The sequence below is a fragment of the Chiloscyllium plagiosum genome, unplaced genomic scaffold (genome assembly GCF_037043375.1).
Source record: "Chiloscyllium plagiosum isolate Xiang-an unplaced genomic scaffold, Cpla_swu_hap1 HiC_scaffold_24, whole genome shotgun sequence".
Lineage (NCBI taxonomy): Eukaryota > Metazoa > Chordata > Chondrichthyes > Orectolobiformes > Hemiscylliidae > Chiloscyllium > Chiloscyllium plagiosum.
The window spans coordinates 29,531,403-29,549,382 of NW_028270162.1; the positions used below are offsets into that span (position 1 = coordinate 29,531,403).

The 17,980-nt window shown below is 42.5% G+C and overlaps 1 protein-coding gene across 13 annotated transcripts in view; it reads right to left on the reverse strand.

Annotated features, from left to right (window-relative positions):
* Positions 1-1,356: 1,356 nt before the first annotated feature.
* The window catches only part of cux2b (cut-like homeobox 2b), a 327,011-nt gene continuing 310,387 nt past the window's right edge, over positions 1,357-17,980 (reverse strand). For 9 of the 13 annotated variants that reach the window (XM_088000027.1, XM_088000020.1, XM_088000024.1 and 6 more), the window contains 2 exons: positions 12,293-12,566; positions 1,357-5,651 (listed from right to left, as the gene is read on the reverse strand). In XM_088000027.1, the coding sequence (XP_087856153.1) occupies positions 4,781-5,651; positions 12,293-12,566 (1,145 nt within the window). In that variant the 3' untranslated portion in view covers positions 1,357-4,780. The remainder of the gene's footprint in view (positions 5,652-12,292; positions 12,567-17,980) is intronic. The other 4 variants (XM_088000026.1, XM_088000023.1, XM_088000021.1 and 1 more) reach the window with 1 other exon arrangement.

Genomic DNA, 17,980 nt, shown 5'->3' on the forward strand with positions numbered 1-17,980 from the left:
CATTCCCTCAAATTTTAAATAATTAGTTTCTTAAAAAAACTTATACATATTTCATTTTGTCTCCCTACCTCTCTTACCATGAACATATATCAAATTTTGTATAGCAAGCTGATCTGTCTTTAAAATGGATACAGAGTTTTATAAAATGGCCCCAAATGTGCTATCTGGGAGAGTGATAGAGCTAGACTCCACAGGAGATTTCAGAAGAGAGCAAGATATATATTTGAAAGTGATGAATTTACAGGGTTATGGAGATAGGGGTGGAGAATGGGACGAGCTGGGTAGCTCTTTCAGGAGCCAGTACAGACAGAGTAGGTGGAATGGTCTCCTTTTGTACTGTAAAATTCATGTCTCTTTAATAGTAAAGGTCACATGACTTCTCCTTGTCACTTTAGCTGCAGCCAAAGCAGACAATTTGGCTGGATATCAACCACAAAAGGTCATTAGATAATTTAAGAATATCAATGTTGTCCATTGAATGCTCAAATGTTGTGAAGATTCCAACTATTAGTTTTGAGCAAGAGCCAGGAAGAGTGTCACCACCAAGAATTCCTGCACAACTGACTTTGTTTTGTGGAACAATGATTCTAGCTTAACATTTATACCCAGTTTGTTTGATTATGATAAAAGCTGGCAGAAGATAGCCATTTGAAACTGAAACTTGAAACTGCTTGTATTAGGGAGACAGAGCAAGCAACTTTAGGACTGCTATACTGAACGAGGCTACCAAAGGGCACATCCTACAAAGCCATTAAAGTGCTACCCTCCCACTTCCGTTCTGCATCGCAGGGCCTGGGACAAAGGGGCCACGTCATGGTCCCATAACCAGGACTCCGTGTCCTAGTGGGGCCCTGTGCTCAGATCAAGGGTGTGGCCGCTGTGCTCGAGTCAGGAATGAGGCTGCCATCCTCAGGTCAGGTAATGGGACTGGGGGCCCAGACCAGGAACAGCAGTAGGCCCTGCAATTTCTGTCCTTGGTACTGCTCCTTAGTCTACCTAGAGTCACTGAGATGTACAGCATGGAAACAGACTCCTGATCCAACCCATCCATGCCGACCAGATATCCCAACCCAATCTAATCCCACCTGCCAGCACCTGGCCCATATCCTTCTAAACTCTTCCTATTCATATGCCCATCCTGATACCTTTTAAATGTTGTAATTGTACCAGCCTCGAGCACTTCCTCTGGCAGCTCATTCCATGCACGCACCACCCTCTGCAATGAAAAAGTTGCCCTTTAGGTCCCTTTTAAATCTTTCCCCCTCACCCTAAACCTATGCCCCCTAGTTCTGAACTTCTCCACCTCAGGGAAAAGACTTTTTCTATTTACCCTATTCATGCCCCTCATGATTTTATAAATTTCTATAAGGTTATCCCTCAGCCTCTGACACTCCAGAGGCAATAGCCCCAACCTATTCAACCTCTCCCTGTAGCTCAAACCATCCAACCCTGGCAACATCCTTGTAAATCTTTTCTGAACTCTTTCAAAGTTCACAACATCTTTCCTGGAATAACCTCAAAATATTTGATACAGAAGCTAAGGAACAGCTTTGTTTATTATTAAATTCTTCGTGGGAATCACTGGCCAGTCACCATTTGTTGCCTGTCCCGAGTTGCCCTTGAGAAGGTGGTTGTGAGCTGCCTTCTTGAACCACTGCAGTCCATGTGCTGTAGGTTGACCCACGATGCCCTTAAGGAGGCAATTCTAGGATTTTGACTCAGCGACAGTGAAGGAATGGTGATACATCCAAGCCAGGATGGTGAGAGATTTGGAAGGGAGCCTGCAGGTGGTGGTGTTCCCGTGTATCTACTGCCCTGGAATCTGACTTCAAGCTTGAACTCCATCTCTTCTGAAAGAAAATCCTGAAGCTAGCCAAGGCTGCAAAGACAGAGACTTCTTTTCATTTTCAACTTCATTTGTAGTTTTTAAACCTTTACCTACTTTAAATCTATGTATTTTAGCTAGTGACTTTAGCGCTTTTACTTAAGTATCTTTCAGAATTTGTATAATAAACTATCCTTTCATTGTCTTTAAAACATAAGGTTACACTGCTGGTTATTTTAATACTGAAGCATTCAAACTAAAATGGGGCTCCTTATGAGCTTATGCAAATTCCTAGTTCATGGACCACTCTGAAGAAACCTCTGAAACATGGTCATGATACTCATTCAATCCCAGCTTTCTGAACAGGATTTAACACGGAATAGAATTTACTCAATTGCACTTGCTGGCTGAGATTGCATCTAGTGAGCTGAAGACACAGGTCCCTGCGGTATTCATACAAGTCCCAGCTCTCTCCCCTTGCTCCCACCTCACCCCACAATGGGGCAGACACTGAAAGTTTTTGGCCAGCAGCAAGTGTAATGAACCAATTCGTTTGCCACTTTCTGCAAATTTCCAGACAAAAATCTATGGTATTTGCTGATCTAATGATATTTACTAATCAAATGATATTTACTGATCATCGGATGGTAGTAATGCTGGTTGCTGAATGTTTCAAGTCTCAAGAACAAAAATGTTTAGAAACTTCACGGCTTGGAAGAATGCCTGAATTTTGCTGGCAGGTTTAAAAAAAAGATGAATTACAGATAATGACAGAGATAAATGTAATTGAAGTGACATCTTTCCAGCTGAATAGTGTAAAGCGACATTTCCAAATAGAGGATGTGTAAAGAGAAATTGATTTCCAGCATTAAGCAACTTCAAAGTATGGATTTGAAGGGTGAAATTTGCCTGGATGTTCATATTTTCTTGCCTGAAACAGTATTCTGTTCAGACAGACTTCCTTGTTGAATGTGTCCGATAGATTGATTGTTAAATGTTGACTGTATTGACTCAACTGTCACATTAAAAACTGCACATCTTTAATTCAGCAACAGTTGCACAGAGTTTTTATGACAATTGGTTTAATACAGTTGCCATTTTGTGATTGATCTGCAGGGTGTACTTGCATGCATAATGCATGAAACAAAGTGTATACTTTAGAATCACATCAAATAAAGCAGTATCCACTAGTTTATTAGTCAGATAAACTAGCCTTTAAAGGGTACTAAATCTAAATGATGAAGTCAATTATTTGATTGCATTTTCTCTTACTTTGTGTCAATTTTAATTTGTTTGACTTTTGTTGAGCTGGTCCTTATTCTTTTTGTCTATACTTCTCAGGGGAGAAAAAAAATCAGCTGCCTTTAAAAGAAGAACCATAAAACATTGGTGATAACATAAGAATGAACAACGTTATGAAAGCAATAATGTCATTGCAATTCAGTTTGTTTTCTTTTGAATAGCTCTTTAGTTGTCCTACTACTTGGACTGTTGCAGATCTGTAATATTTTAAACAACTAATCCAAATACAGAGACATAAAAAACATATTTGGGAAACTGCATCAGAGAATAAATCAATGTGCAGGTCCATCCTCTTACACAATGCAAACAGAAATATACTGTATTTAGTGACCGAGTGCAAAGAAAAACTACAAAGGCTGGGCAAAGATCAGCCTTCATGTTTTCTTTTTAACAGATACAAAAGATAAGATGAACATAGGGGTAAAAAGGATCAGCTGAATATGATCAAGTGCATTACCGTGGCCTTGAGCAAAACAGGAATTAGATCTGGTACAAGACAAAATCAAGTGCTAGAGGAAATCCTGAAGAGCCAAAAGCCACATCAACCTTCTGTAATGAGAGAATACACCAATGCCATCACATCAACTCTATCTTAAAAAGTGAGAAAAGAAAACTTCAAAACGTGGACAAAAATCAAGACTGACTTGAAAAGGCCAGCTGTGTTACAGTAACAGAGGATGTTCATGCACAGAACAGTGTGCTATTGCTGAACACCAGACCACTGCAATTCAGGAAGTAGAATTTCTCCTTCAAAACCAGAGATTTTAATCAGCTGCCTTGTTAACATTTCCGATTTGATTCATAGTTGGTTAGAAAAACAAAATGTAAACTCCAAAATTATTTGTTTTTGTCAGGCAAAGTTCTGTTCATTAGGCTTTTGGCATTCTTCAGAACACCATGGGTGAATGACTAATGGGGGAGAAGAGTTAATCACGTACCATGCTACATCTTGTTCAAGGAAGGCTATTGCAGAAGTTTCTACAACATATACAATTGCACATAACACCCTGTGTTACAAATGTTTGAAAACACATGACCAATAACTAAGTACATAGTTCATGGTGTTGAGGTTCCTATTTTTAGAGTCTTCTTGACTATATCAGAGTCCACTTCTGTTAATATGAATTAGTTGTCTTGCAGACAAAATTTAAGAAAACAATTTCTATCCATAAGCTAGCAAATTTGGTCAGCCTTCTGGATCATAGTGCTGTTTAATGGCTTTATACTATCGTCTTTAATCTCTTCCTGTGGCAAACTACAGGACTTCAAGTGTGCATTTAGTGGCACAAAATCAATGTTTGTTATTTTCATTCTGTAGCTAATGGCAAATAGGAAAATTGCTACAGCAGAGTTTGCAACCAGTCCTTAATATAAGACTTGTACAAATAAATATTTTTTCTAAAAGTTGTTTGAATTTTTTGTTTAAAATAGTGGTCAATTTTTTTTTCCTCAGATGCTAAATGCGATTCTGGAAGATTAATTGAAGAGTAAATTCATAAAATTCAATTCTCCAGCAAAAATTACTGCAGTTTTGGCTTTGCCAAGTCTCAATTTAAATTAAACATTTAAAATTCTTCCTACTCTTGAAGAGTTCAGAGTTGCATCCTATTATTTTGCAAATAATAAAGTCACTGCTCACTAAAAAACATTTCATTAGAACTCCCAGTCTGTAGGTTCTTCTCGATTCGCTGCCCTTTCAAGTCGATGAATTATGTTGTTCAGATTCGCCATCTTTGCATGCCGCCTCTGGATACTTTTATTTAACTTTGTGCTCGACTGTAAAGTAACCACATCAGTGCCAGGGACCAAGCACTGCCCCTTTGAAATAGTAGGCACTGACGGAGAGATGGGAGCAGAAGAGATCGGCACTGGAGAAACTGGCATTAAGCCTGGAGAAGATGCTGCAGAAGGAGGATTCAGAGTCACCTCCAGATTACCACATGGAGGTTCAGAGAATGCTTTGAAACTGTTAGGGTTTAGGCCATTGGTTTCTGTATCTTTTGGCGCAGAAACGCTTGCATTAGGCTTTGGCGAGTTGTCTGGAGACATGAGGTCCGAGGAGTTAACATGAATTTTCTCATAATTAGAGGAACCAATGATCAAGCACTGAGGATTCTGGATATGCAGCACCGTGGTAGTCTTTAATGAATGTGTCTCGTGATTGCAGCCTGTCCCTACTCTCTCCTGTTTTACAGTGCCAGGGAGGCGTACAAATGAACCAGCGCTTCCTGTGTCATTTTGAATGCAACAGGTATCACAATGGTCATAACCCTCTTCTTCACAATGATCACAGAATTCCTGTTTAATCTCCCTGTTCGCCACCTCATTTGCCTCCAATGGTGGTCGTTTGTCCTTCATTTCAGTAAACATGGCTTTCTTGTCTTCTGGCTCAGAGTCAGAACTCTGTGGTGGACCAACACTAAGAGAATGATTGTGGGTTGTATACCCTCGATAACTGGTTGGCTCCTGGTCTGTGTCATTCTCCTGAAGATCTTCAACAAGTGTTTCTCTTCGAACACGTGACCTACAGAAGTGAAAATATCAGTGGTTAGGACAGCATTAGTTATAGCCTCATTAAACAAATTAGTCAGGTAATCTGAAAATTAAACCTGAGAAGAAAAGATCAACTGGTGATGGTTTTTTTTTGCACTATGAGGTGATTCATTTACTTTAGAAGCATTGATGTTTAACTTTAGAATCACTTCAAAATCACTCAAATATTTTAGCACTTTTGTTGGGTCCCTTTTTTTTGTCACTATAATCACTGTGTGATAGTTTAGGATCCTTTCCCTTAGGGCTATTGAACAGTGTCACATGTTGCCCTAGAAAATACAGAGCTCCTGGCACAGTTCTTCCTCAAGAAATAGGGAATTTCATTTTCTGCTGATGCTGCGTGGCTCCTCTCACTTCAATGCCTTTTTCAATGAGTTAAGAGTTGTCCAGGTAATTGGAATTAGCCCAGGATTCAGTGAGCTGGACAATCTGGATGCATTTCAGGACATCAGGGGCTGGATCTTCAAAGTGAATTCCAGGTTCCAATTCGGTGTTTCAGCTGCACTGCTTGTGACACTACTTTGAAGTGCAACCGGACGAATTGGTCAGGAGACACCCTCAGAGTCAAGGAAGCAGGAGCTTTCTGACTGGCACCAGCAGCCAGGGAAGACAGCAGCTACCATAGAGATCTATAAAGCTAGAGCAGGAAGCTCATCAACTGGCCAGCAAGTCAAACTCAGTGGAGTGAAGCCAAGGCAAAGAGAAACTGGTGCTTGCTGGCCTCTCACATTTGAAAAAATAACGTCAAAGAAACCTACTTGAGACCAATGGTAATCTCAGCAGCCCTGGACTAGAGTGAAACATCTGTTCACACTCACCAAAGAAAAATCATTGAAAATTGCGCAGGACCCTTCACAAGCTCCTTAAGGGCTGTTAATTGGCTGCAGCTCAATTCCTCCCTCACTGCCAGCCCTTTGAAAACTATCAACTGTCCCAGAGGCACTGGTATCCTGAGACAACCTTTGGCAATGCGATTCCGAAATGCTGCCTATACTGGATCCTGACCCTACATCCTTTGAAAACTCAGTCCCATATGTCTGCCAGAAAGTTTGCAGATGGAATTTGACTGGAAAACATGTACAATGAAATTGAATTTCATTATCAAATACATTTTTAAACTGTTATATGTTATCCTTCAGTCATTGATTAGGTCAAAGATTTCTAAGGCCCAAATACACAATCATTTGAAGACGTTAACCTAACATGAACTGTGATCATTTTATATACAACTGGCAATTTGCTTTTTAAAATAATCGACCATTTAAAATGAGAGAATCTTGTTATATTGCCGTCAAATGCAACTGGAAAATTTAAAAGACTTGTTAACAAGAAAATAGCTTCCGCAAAAGCTTCCGATGAAAGCACATTTAATTCGCACCACACATTCACTTGAAGAGCAAAACCCAGGACAAGCCTCGAAGACGACAGTAACATTTCTGCCTGTTGTACAATGCCATAGAAAAACTGCAATGAAGGTTCATCAGATTCATCCCTGGGACAGCAGGATTAACCTAATTGGAGAGACGGAGGAGACTCAATCTGTATTCTCTGGAGTTCAGAAGACTGAGGAGTCATCTTATTCAAACATGCAAAACTCTAACAGAGCTTGATACAGGAAAAATGCATTTCCTGCTTGGGATTCCAGAAAAAAAGGGACATGGTTTCAGTACAAGAGGTTCATTTAGGACTTAGATGAGGAGGACTTTTCTACTCAGAATGGGAGTTAATATTTGGAATTTTCTACCCCAGAGAGTTGTTGAAGCTTAATCAATGGCAATGTTCAAGACAGCGACTGATAGATTTCTAGATATGAAAGACATCAAGCCAGTATTAACTGATTGTGTCATCAGGAAGCCCTTGCAAGACTGGAGTCAATGGAAATCAGATAAAGTCTACACTGAATAGAGTCATATCCTGCACAAAGGTAGTTGTGATTAGTGGAAGGCAATCTTTTTAGTCTCAAGACTTTACTGCAGGAGTTTCTCAGAAAATGGCCCAGCCATTTTCAGCTGCTTGACAAGAAACTGAATTATGTTAAATATTATGTGTACAAGAGCAGGTCATAAGCTAGAAATCCTGCAGCGAGTAAGTCACCTCCTGACACCCCAAACCATGTCCACCATTGACAAGGCACAGGACAGGAGTGTAATGGAAAACGCCCTATTTGCCTGGATTAGTGCAACTCCAAAAACAGTCAAAGATCAACACCATCCAGAGCAAAACCTTCCACTTGATTGGCGCGTCCACAAATACCCATTCCCTCTACCAATGACACTCAGTAGCAGCAGTGTGTACTATTTACAAGATGCACTGCAGAAATTTACCTAACCCTCAGACAGCACCTTTCAAACGCACAACCACTACCACCTGGAAGCACAAGGGCAGCAAATACATGGGAATACTACCACCTGCAATTTCCCCTGCAAGCCAGTCATCATAAGACCATAAGACATAGGAGTGGAAGCAAGGCCATTTGGCCCGTCGAGTTCATTCCACCATTTAATCATGGCTGATGGGCGTTTCAATTCAACTTACCCGCACTCTCCCTGTAGCCCTTAATTTCTTGCCAGATCAAGAATTTATCAATCTCTGCCTTGAAGACACCCAACGTCCCGGCCTCTACTGCTCTCTGGCTGAAGAAATATCTCCTTTATTTCCATTCTCAATTGACCCTCTCTAATTTTAAGGCTGTGCCCATGAGTCCTAGTCTCCCCGCCTGACGGAAACAACTTCCCAGCGCCCACCCTTTCTAAGCCATGCATTATCACGTAAGTTTCAATTAGTTCTCCCCTCAACCTTCTAAACTCTAATGAATACAATCCCAGGATCCTTAGCTGATCATCATATGTTAGGCCTATTATTCCAGTGATCATCTGTGTGAATCTCCACTGGACATGGTCCAGTGCTACTATGTCCTTCCTGAGGTGTGAGACCCAAAATTGGACACAGTATTCTAAATGGAGTCTAACTAGAGCTTTATAAAGTCGCTGCTTTTACATTCCAACCCTCTTGAGATAAATGACAACATTACATTTGTTTTTTAAATCACGGACTCAACCTGCAAATCAACCTTTAGAGAATCCTGGACGAGCACTCCCAGATCCCTTTGTACTTTGGCTTTAGGAATTTTCTCACTGTTTAAAAAATAGTCCACGCATGTGTTCTTTATTACCAAAGTGCAAGATTTTGCACTTGTTCACAGTGAATTTCATCAGCCATTTCTTGGACCACTCTCCTAAACTGTCTAAATCTTTCTGCAGCCTCCCCACCTCCTCAGAACTACCTGCTTGTCCGCCTAACTTCGTATCATCGGCGAACTTCGCCAGAATGCACCCAGGTCCCTTCATCCAGATCATTTATATATAAAGTGAACAGCTTGCCCCAAACACTGAACCCTGCAGGACCCTACTTGTCACCAGGTTCCATTCTGAAAAAGAACATTTTATTCCCCTTCTGTCACCATCCTGACTTAGAAATATATCACTGTTCCTTCAGTGTTGCTGTGTCAAAATCCTGGAATTCCCTTCCTAATGGATACTGTGGGTTTACCCATTCCACATGGACTGCAGCAGTTCAAGGCAGCAGCTCCCCACCACCTTCTCCATGACGATTGGGGTTGGGCAATAAATACTGGGCAACATCCGCATCCGTGACTTTAATTTAGAGTCCTAGAAATAGCATGCAGAAAGGCACCTTGACACAACATTTCTGAGCTAAGCATCAAACACCCATCTATTCTAAAACAATTTTTCCAGCTTCTGACCCATAGCCTTACATGCTATACCATTTCAAGTGCTTATTTAAATCTTTCTCAAATGTTTTGAATGTTCCCGCCTCTATCACTCTCTAGCAATGAGTTTTAGATATCCACTTCCTCCAAATCCCTTACTCCTTACCTTAAAACTGCATTTTGGTTCTTGGCCCCACTACTAAGGGGAAAGTTTTCTCCCTATTTACACTGCCTGTGCTCTTTGGAACTCGGTACAGCTCAACCCGGTCTCTCCTCAGCCTTTTGTACCCCAAGGAAAACAACCCAGCCTGTTTAGTTTCTCTTCAGCCCAGGCAACGTCCAGGTTTGATAAAATGGGGACAGTGCAGAAAAATGGCATGAAGGTAAAAGATCATCCATGATTTAACTGCACAGCAAAGCAAGCTTGAGGGGCTGATTGGTCTACCCTTATTTCTAATTCTTAGGTTCCTGTGGAGACGGAATCTCTGCAGGTACTACCTGGGAAACTGGAGTCAGCAAGTACACACAAGTGACCTTTAATTGGAACTTTGACAACTTCTCTCAGTTGGATGAAATTTTCAACACTTTCGAGTCTTCCACACTCCAACATTGCTGTTCTTCTTTAATCTACCTATCCAAAATCAGAAGATGATGCGCAGTTCTGCTTCCAATACCCCCCCTTTCCTTCTAAGCTATTCAGGTAGGGAAATAAAGACTGACCATAACAAAGCTGAAGGTCAGTGAGCAGAAAGCAATGTTAAACTATTAAGATTTGAACAAGAACAAGCACAGAAAATTGAAAATTAAATTTATACTAGGGAAACAAAATTAAAATATGCACATAATTCCATCTGGACAAAATGCAAATAAAATACCACAGAATACCATAAACATCAAACTATAAGATAAACCATAAGAACAGAATTAGGCCACTCGGCCCATCAAGTCTGCTCCACCATTTAATCATGGCTGATTATATTTCTCAATCCCATTCTCCTGCCTTCTTCCTGTAACCCATGATCCCCTTACCAATCTTTGTCTTAAATACACTCAATGATTTGGCCTCCACAGTCTTTTGTGGAAATGAGTCCCACAGATTCACCTCCCTCAAGCTGAAGAAATTCCTCCTCATCTCAGTTCTAAAGAGCTGCTCCTTCACTCTGAAGCTATGCCCTTGGTCCTGAAGATCTGGACTCCGGGGTGGGTCTCGGCTCCGTGATCGGTCAATAAACACACCTGTAAATGATACTTTGTCAATCACACAAACAATCGTTTATTCTTTGATACGGCCGGGTCGGGAGACTCTGATTAGCCCAGAAGTATGAGTACTCCTAGACCACCAAAAGAATCCGATGACTTACAGAGTTTGCATAGGGTTTATATACATTGTTCATAGTCAGACATGGAACATGATCGCATAGTAACAACCAATCAAATTGTGTGAGGCCCTCGTGCATTTTTGCCTTAGCCTATCACAATTTCTTGTAAACAACCTGCTCTTAGAATTGTATTTGCCCTGCCTGTGGTTAGGGTCAAACCATTAGTTCTGCAATTAATCAGATCTACATCAGTCTGCAGTTTCTTGTTTCTGTCTGGTTCAGTGCAGTTTGACAATGCAGAAGCCATTTTGTGCAGCTCCTTCAGCCATTTTGTCCTACCTCCCAGATGCCCACATCCTCACCTGAAGACTTTCCCCTTTTAGAAAATGATCTATGCCTCTATTCTTCCGACCAAGGTGCATAACCTCATACTTTCCCATTATTGTGTTCCATCTGACACTTCATTGCCCACTCTCCTAGCCTGTCTAAGTCTTTCTGCAGCCTTCTTGCTTCCTCAACACTACCTGTCCCTCCCCCTATCTGCAAGCTTAGCAACAATGCCCTCAGTTCCTTCATCCAGATGAATAGATATGATCCCAACACTGACCGTCGCAGTATTCCACTAGGCTGCCATCCTGAAAAAAGTCCCTTTATCCCTACTCCCTGCCGCTCAGCCAATCTATCCATGCCAATACTTTTCCCATATTACCATGAGCTCTTATCTTATTTAGCATCTTCCTGTATGGCAACTTATCAAAGGCCTTCTGGAAATCCAAATAGATAGTGTGCACAGGCTCTTATTTGCCTAACTTGCTCAATAGCTCCTCGTTTGCCACATTTGTAACACATTTGTCAGTTATGACCTCCTCTTGACGAGGCGATGCTGACTCTGTCCTATTTTACCATGCACTTCCAAATACCCTGCAATCTCATCCTGAATAATGGACTCTGAAATCTTACTAATGACCAAGGTCAGGCTAACTGACTTACAGTTTCCTGTCTTCTGCATCCCTTCTTTCTTAAACAGGGGTGCTATGTTAGCCATTTTCCAGTCCTCTGGGTCCCTCCCTAACTCCAGTGATTCCTGAGAGATCACCAATGCCTCTACCATCTCCTCAGCCATCTCCTTCAGAACTCAGGGGTGTGGTCCATGTGGTGTGGGTGATTCTCCACCTTCAGAACTTTCAGTTTCCTCAGCACCTTCTCCTTAGTGATGACCAGTACACTCATTTTTGCTCCTTGACTCTCTTGAAGTTCTGGTACGCTCCTGGCATCTTCCACTGTGAAACTGATGCAAAGTATCTACTCAGTTCATCTGCCACTTCTTTTCTCCCCATTACTACTTCTCCAGCCTCAATTTTCCAGTGGTCCAATGTCCACGCTTGGCTCTTACCTTTTTGAATATCTTAAAAAAAATCTCTTTTAAATAGCTAGCTAGCTTACTTTCATATTTTCATCTTCTGCCCCCTTACTGAATTTTTGGTTATCCTCTACTGGAGGATACAATCATGTTAAATTTAGACACAAGTTTGTTTAAAAGCCCATTCACATCATTATACTAACCTGTAGTTATGGAACCAATTGATTACTGTGTTAGTCTTACGGTTCAGTTGAGAGGCTAGGGCCTCAATGGTCTGTTGAGAAGGGTATGGCTCTAACTGATAGGCTTTCTTCAGGGCCTCCTTCTCCTCAGGAGCAAGCACCACTCTGGGTTTTTTGACCTGGTAATGATGGAATACTTGATGCTGAATGCCAGGACTAGCCGATTCTGACTGGGTGCTTGGAGAATCACTATCAGATCCACCATTTATTAATCCGTATCTGCGCTTCAAATATGCTGAGGGGAAGTAAACAGAAAACAATTAGTGCAATTACTGTTCAGCCCCCTCACTGCCGGTCACTTCCACCTATTGACCTGCTCTAATCCCATTTTCCAGCACTTGGCCCACAGCCTTGTTTCAGTGCTCAGCTAAACACTTCATGGTTCCTGCCTTTACCACCTTTTGAGGCAGTGAGTTTTAGAGATCCACCACCCTCCGGGTGAAATTTTTCTTCAAACAACCTGTAAATCCCATAAACTGCTCGGAAAAAAAAACTCAGCAGGCCTGGCAGCATCTATGGAGAGAAAGCAGAGTTAACGTTTCAGGTCCAGTGACCCTTCTTCAGAACTGATGGTAGCTAGGAAAAAGTTGGCATTTATACTAAAGATGTGGGGGAAAGGGAAGGGGGAGGAATAAACGATAGATGGTGATGGAGCCCAGGGAAAGCAAAGTAGTTTGGACAAAGGAATGGGTAAAGGTCAGCTTGAGGAATCAATAGTTGCTAATGGGGACAAGTAATAGCTGACAATGGGATGTTTGTGGTAACAGCCCATGTGATGACAAGGCCTGGAGTATGGAGACTGGGGTAAGGACATGGGAGAAGGTGTTCAGGCCCTAAAACCATTGACCCTGAAGGCTGCAGGTTCCCCAAGCAGAAAATGAGGTGCTGCTCTTCCAGCTTACGCAGAGCTTCACTGGAGCACTGCAGCAAGCCTGAGACAGAGATATTGGCCAGGGGACAGGGTGGTATGTGGAAATGGCAGGCAAGTGGAGCTCAGGGTATTTTTTGCAATAAGAACATTGGTGATGTGCAAACCAGTTTATGCTTCATTTTCCCAATTTGGAGGAGATCACATTATGCTCAGTGAATGCAGCAGACTAGATTGAGAGAACTGCAGACCCAGCTGGACGATGTGTTCGGGTCCTGGATACTAAGAAGGGAGGAGGTACATGGGCCAGTGGTACCCGTTCTGCCGTTGCAGGGGAAGGTGTGTGTGTGTGTGTGTGTGTGTGTGTGTGTGTGTGTGTGTGTGTGTGTAGTGAGTGCAGAGTGTCTTAAGTCTGTGAGGGGGTGCATGTGTGAGTGTGGGAGTGTGTGTGTCTATAAGGGTGTGTGTGGGTGTCGGTGTGCGCGTCTGTGTGTACCTGTGTCTGTGTGTATATGAGAGTGTGTGTGTGTGTGTGTGTGTGTGTGTGTTAGGTGTTGCGAGTGAAGGACGAGTGGACCAGCATTTTCCAAAGGGAACACTCCTTGCGGAAGGCTGAAAAGGGAAGGGAGGGGGGTGTGTGTCTGGTGGTGGCATCCCACTGGAGGTGGCAAAAATCCCAGTTAATGATCCTCTGGGTGTGGATGCTGGGGAGGTGGTAAGTGAGGACTAAGGAGATCCTATCGCTGTTATGGAAGGGAAAAGAAGAGGTGAGGGTCCAAGTGCAGGAAATGGGTCAGACATGGCTGAGGGCCCTGTCAACAATGGTGCTGGGGAATCTTGGTTGAGGAAGAAGGTGGACATTTTGGAGGAGGTGGCATTATCAGAACAGAAGCAATGGAGATAGAGATACCAGGAGAATGGAATAATGTCTTTACAGGAAGCGGATCTTCAGCATATATACGAACCTTTTCCCAATTACAATTAGTTCTGAAGAAGGGTCACTGAACCTGAAACATTAACTCTGCTTTCTTGCCACAGATGCTACCAGGCCTGCTGAGTTTTTCCAGCAATTTCTGATTTTGTTTCTGATTTCCAGTATTTGCAGTTTTTCTTTTGTTCAGTGTTTAACTTCTTAGTGACCTGCTTCTTACCTTAAAACTGAGCCTCCTGGTTACTGACCCCTCTATTAAGGGGAACAGCTTCTTCCTATTTACTCTATCTATGCCCCTCATTACTTTGTACAATCTGATCACCGGTCAGCCTCCTGTGCTCTAAGGAAAATAATCCCAGCATATCGAGTCTCTCTTCATAATTGAAATGTTCCGGCAGAGGCAATGTCCTGGTGAATCTCCTCTGCTCCCACTCTAGTGCAAGTCAGGGATGGTTTGTGACTTGAAGAGGAACTTGCAGCTATGTAGCTGCAGTCCTTGTTTTTCCCAGTGGTAGAAAGCATGAGTTTGGAAAGTGCTGTGGAAGCTGTCTTGGTGAGTTCCTGCAGTGCAAACCTAATAATGGTATACCTTCCTTCACTGTGTACTGATGATGGAGGAAGTGAATGTTTAAGGTCATGGATGTGATACCAATCGAGCAGGCTGCTTTGTTCTAGCTGTTGTCAAGTTTCTTGATTGTTGTAGGCAAATGGAGAGTGTTCCATCACATTCCTGACTTGCTTCTTGTAGACAATGGTAGTAATTGCAGGGGTCCGGAGGTGACTTACTCATCATAAAATGTCTCTGACCTGCTCAGGTATCCAGAGTATTGTGTGTGCTGGTTCATTAAAGTATCTGATGAATGGGAATTCCCTGGATGTTGATGATGCAGGATTCAGCAATGGTAATGCCATTGGACTTTGAAGGGAGGTGGTTAGACTCTCTTTCTGGTGATAATCATTGCCTGGCATGAATGCTACCAGCTATTTAACAGGCTAGGTTTGGATATTCTCCAGGTTTTGCTGCATAAAGACCCAGAATTTTCATTAGCTGAGTGTTTGAAATGGAACTGAACACTGTATAATCAATGAACATCCTTCCATCTGACATTATTATGGATAGAAGATCATTGATGCAGCAGCTGAAGGTGGCTGTTACTAGAACATTGCTCCGAGCACGTTCTGCAGTCATGTCTTGAGGTTGATGTGATTGACGGATAATGACAAACATCTTCCTTTCAGTTTTTAGATTAGATTAGATTCCCTAAGGAAACAGGCCTTTCGGCCCAACATGCCCACACAGACCCTCTGAAGAGTAACTCACCCAAACTCGTTTCCTTACCCTATATTTACCCCTGACTAATACACCTATCACTATGGGCAATTTAGCGTGGTCAATTCACCTGAGCGGCACATCTTTGGATTGTGGAGGAAACCGGAGCACCTGGAGGAATCCACACAGACACGGGGAGAATGTACAAACTCCACACAGACAGTCACCTGAGGTGGGAATCGAACACAGGTCCCTGGCGCTGTGAGGAAGTGGTGCTAACCACTGAGCCACAATGCCGCCCCAGTAGGTAAGGCTCAAGCCAACGCAGAGTTTATCCCAAGGTCTTCAATTCTGTAGCATTAGTACTCGATCAAATGTTGCCTTGATGTCAAGGGCAGCCACTCCCACCTCACCTCTGGAATTTAGCTCTTTCGTTCATTATTGGATGAAGACTATAATATGGTCTGGAGCTGCAGTAATCAGACCTAATCATCCATAAATGGGTTACTGGAGTGTAAGTGCTTCTGGATATCATTATTGATGATATTTTCCATTACTTTGCTGATGATTGAGAACAGACTCTCAGAGTGGTCACTGTCTGGATTGGATGCGTCCTGCTTTTTTGTGGACACTACACTCCTGGACAATTTTCCAAATTATCGGGTGGATGCCAGTGTCAGCTAGAAGCACGGCCAGTTCTGGACACAAATCCTCAGGACTACACTCAGGACATTGTCAGGCCCCACTGCCTTACTATAATCAATGTCCTCAGCCATTTCTTCTTATCATGTGTGAGAGGAATAAGACAACGTTCAGGGTCGGAGTAGCAAACTGTAGTAGAGGGTTGGCAGCTGGACTGGAGAGAGAGCTGAATGGTGACAAAGATTATACAGAAGATAGGAGCACCAGGACATGAAAACATTGAAAAAAGCAATGGGTTAACGTAGCTTGGAATCTGTGAATATTTGGGAGTGATCTGTTGCATTTTATGCTCTGCTCCTCCATTCTCTTTCTCTGCTCGCTCTCACTCTCCAGCCTGACCTCTTCATGTTTATTTTCCTTTCTGCAATATTCCCTCACTCACCATGTACTTCAAAACTGTTCTATCTGTACATTCAACCTCTTTCTCGCCCATTCCCTTCAGCTCCAAATCTTTATGCTCTTCCCAATTTATCTCACATCTCTTTTAGTAACTTACTTCACATCAACAATTAGGACACACAAAATCAGTAGGAAGCCAGCAGTGGATGAGTAGGTAGATAAGACAGAGTGAGAGAGATCAAAAGGATCTGTGCAACTGAAGAATAAAAGAGGTCATGGTGAGAAGAACAGAAAGGATAACAGGAAGACTGAGTGAGAAGGTCAGGAAAGTTAGGTTTGGTCCGGCCAGTTTTGGGGGCAGGAAGAGAAAAATGCCATTTTAATTTCACTAACAAACTCTCAGAAGTGAAGAAGAATAAATGTTGCATTACGCCTTGATTTTGACAAACTAAAAATTGATGTAAAAGGACAACAACTTCACACGATTGGGAACTGAATCAGAGATGGCATGAGATAGACCTTATTAGAAGCAGTTAAGGGGTGAGGATCTGAAATGAAGTAGCTGAGTATGTGGTAAAGCTAGGCTCAGTTACAGCTTTCAGAAAGGAATCGAAGATTCGAAGAACTTTTTTTAGGTCTATGAGGAAAAGCCAGAGGAGCACATGTACAATGGTCCACATGATCTCCATGATGTAACCATTTTATGATTCTACTCTATCAAAGCATTATCAGCTCAAGAGTTTTAAGCAGGCATATGCTGGAAAATGTGGCCCACATTGTTCAGGGTGAATCAGTGAACCAATGGTATAAAGGGGGAAGGTCTGGTGGAGTACACAGGAGGTCACCTTTTCAGTAAAGTGTACTGCCTGCTCCTTTCAGATCATGAAGTGCTTTTGATACCAGTCAGGAATTACAAGCAGTTTTCTTTATTTACTATCTAAATATATATCAATTAGTAAGTGGGTCTCACCACTGACACTGTTCACATTTAACCCAGTTGCTGAAATGAACAAAATGGTGTGACTGTGAGTCACCATGGTCATGGCAGACACACGACAGCTGGTGGTTTGATCTGATGGCCACCATACCTCAGGCTAGGGGAGAGATTGAGAAGGAAAGTCCTTCATGGTAACCTCAGCCAGTGTGTGGGAATTGAACCCACGCTATTAGATTAGATTACTTACAGTGTGGAAACAGGCTCTTCGGCCCAACAAGTCCACACCGACCCGCCAAAGCGTAACCCACCCAGACCCATTCCCCAACATTTACCTCTTCACCTAACACTACGGGAAATTTAGCATGGCCAATTCACCTAACCTGCACAGTTTTGGACTGTGGGAGGAAACCAGAGCACCCGGAGGAAATCCATGCACACACAGGGAGAATGTGCAAACTCCACATAGAGAGTCACCTGAGGCGGGAATTGAACCCGGGTCTCTGGCGCTGTGAGGCAGCAGTGCTAACCACTGTGCCACCGTGTCGCCCACAATTGTCATCACACTGTTTTGCAAATCAACTGTCCAGTCAACTGAGCTAAAC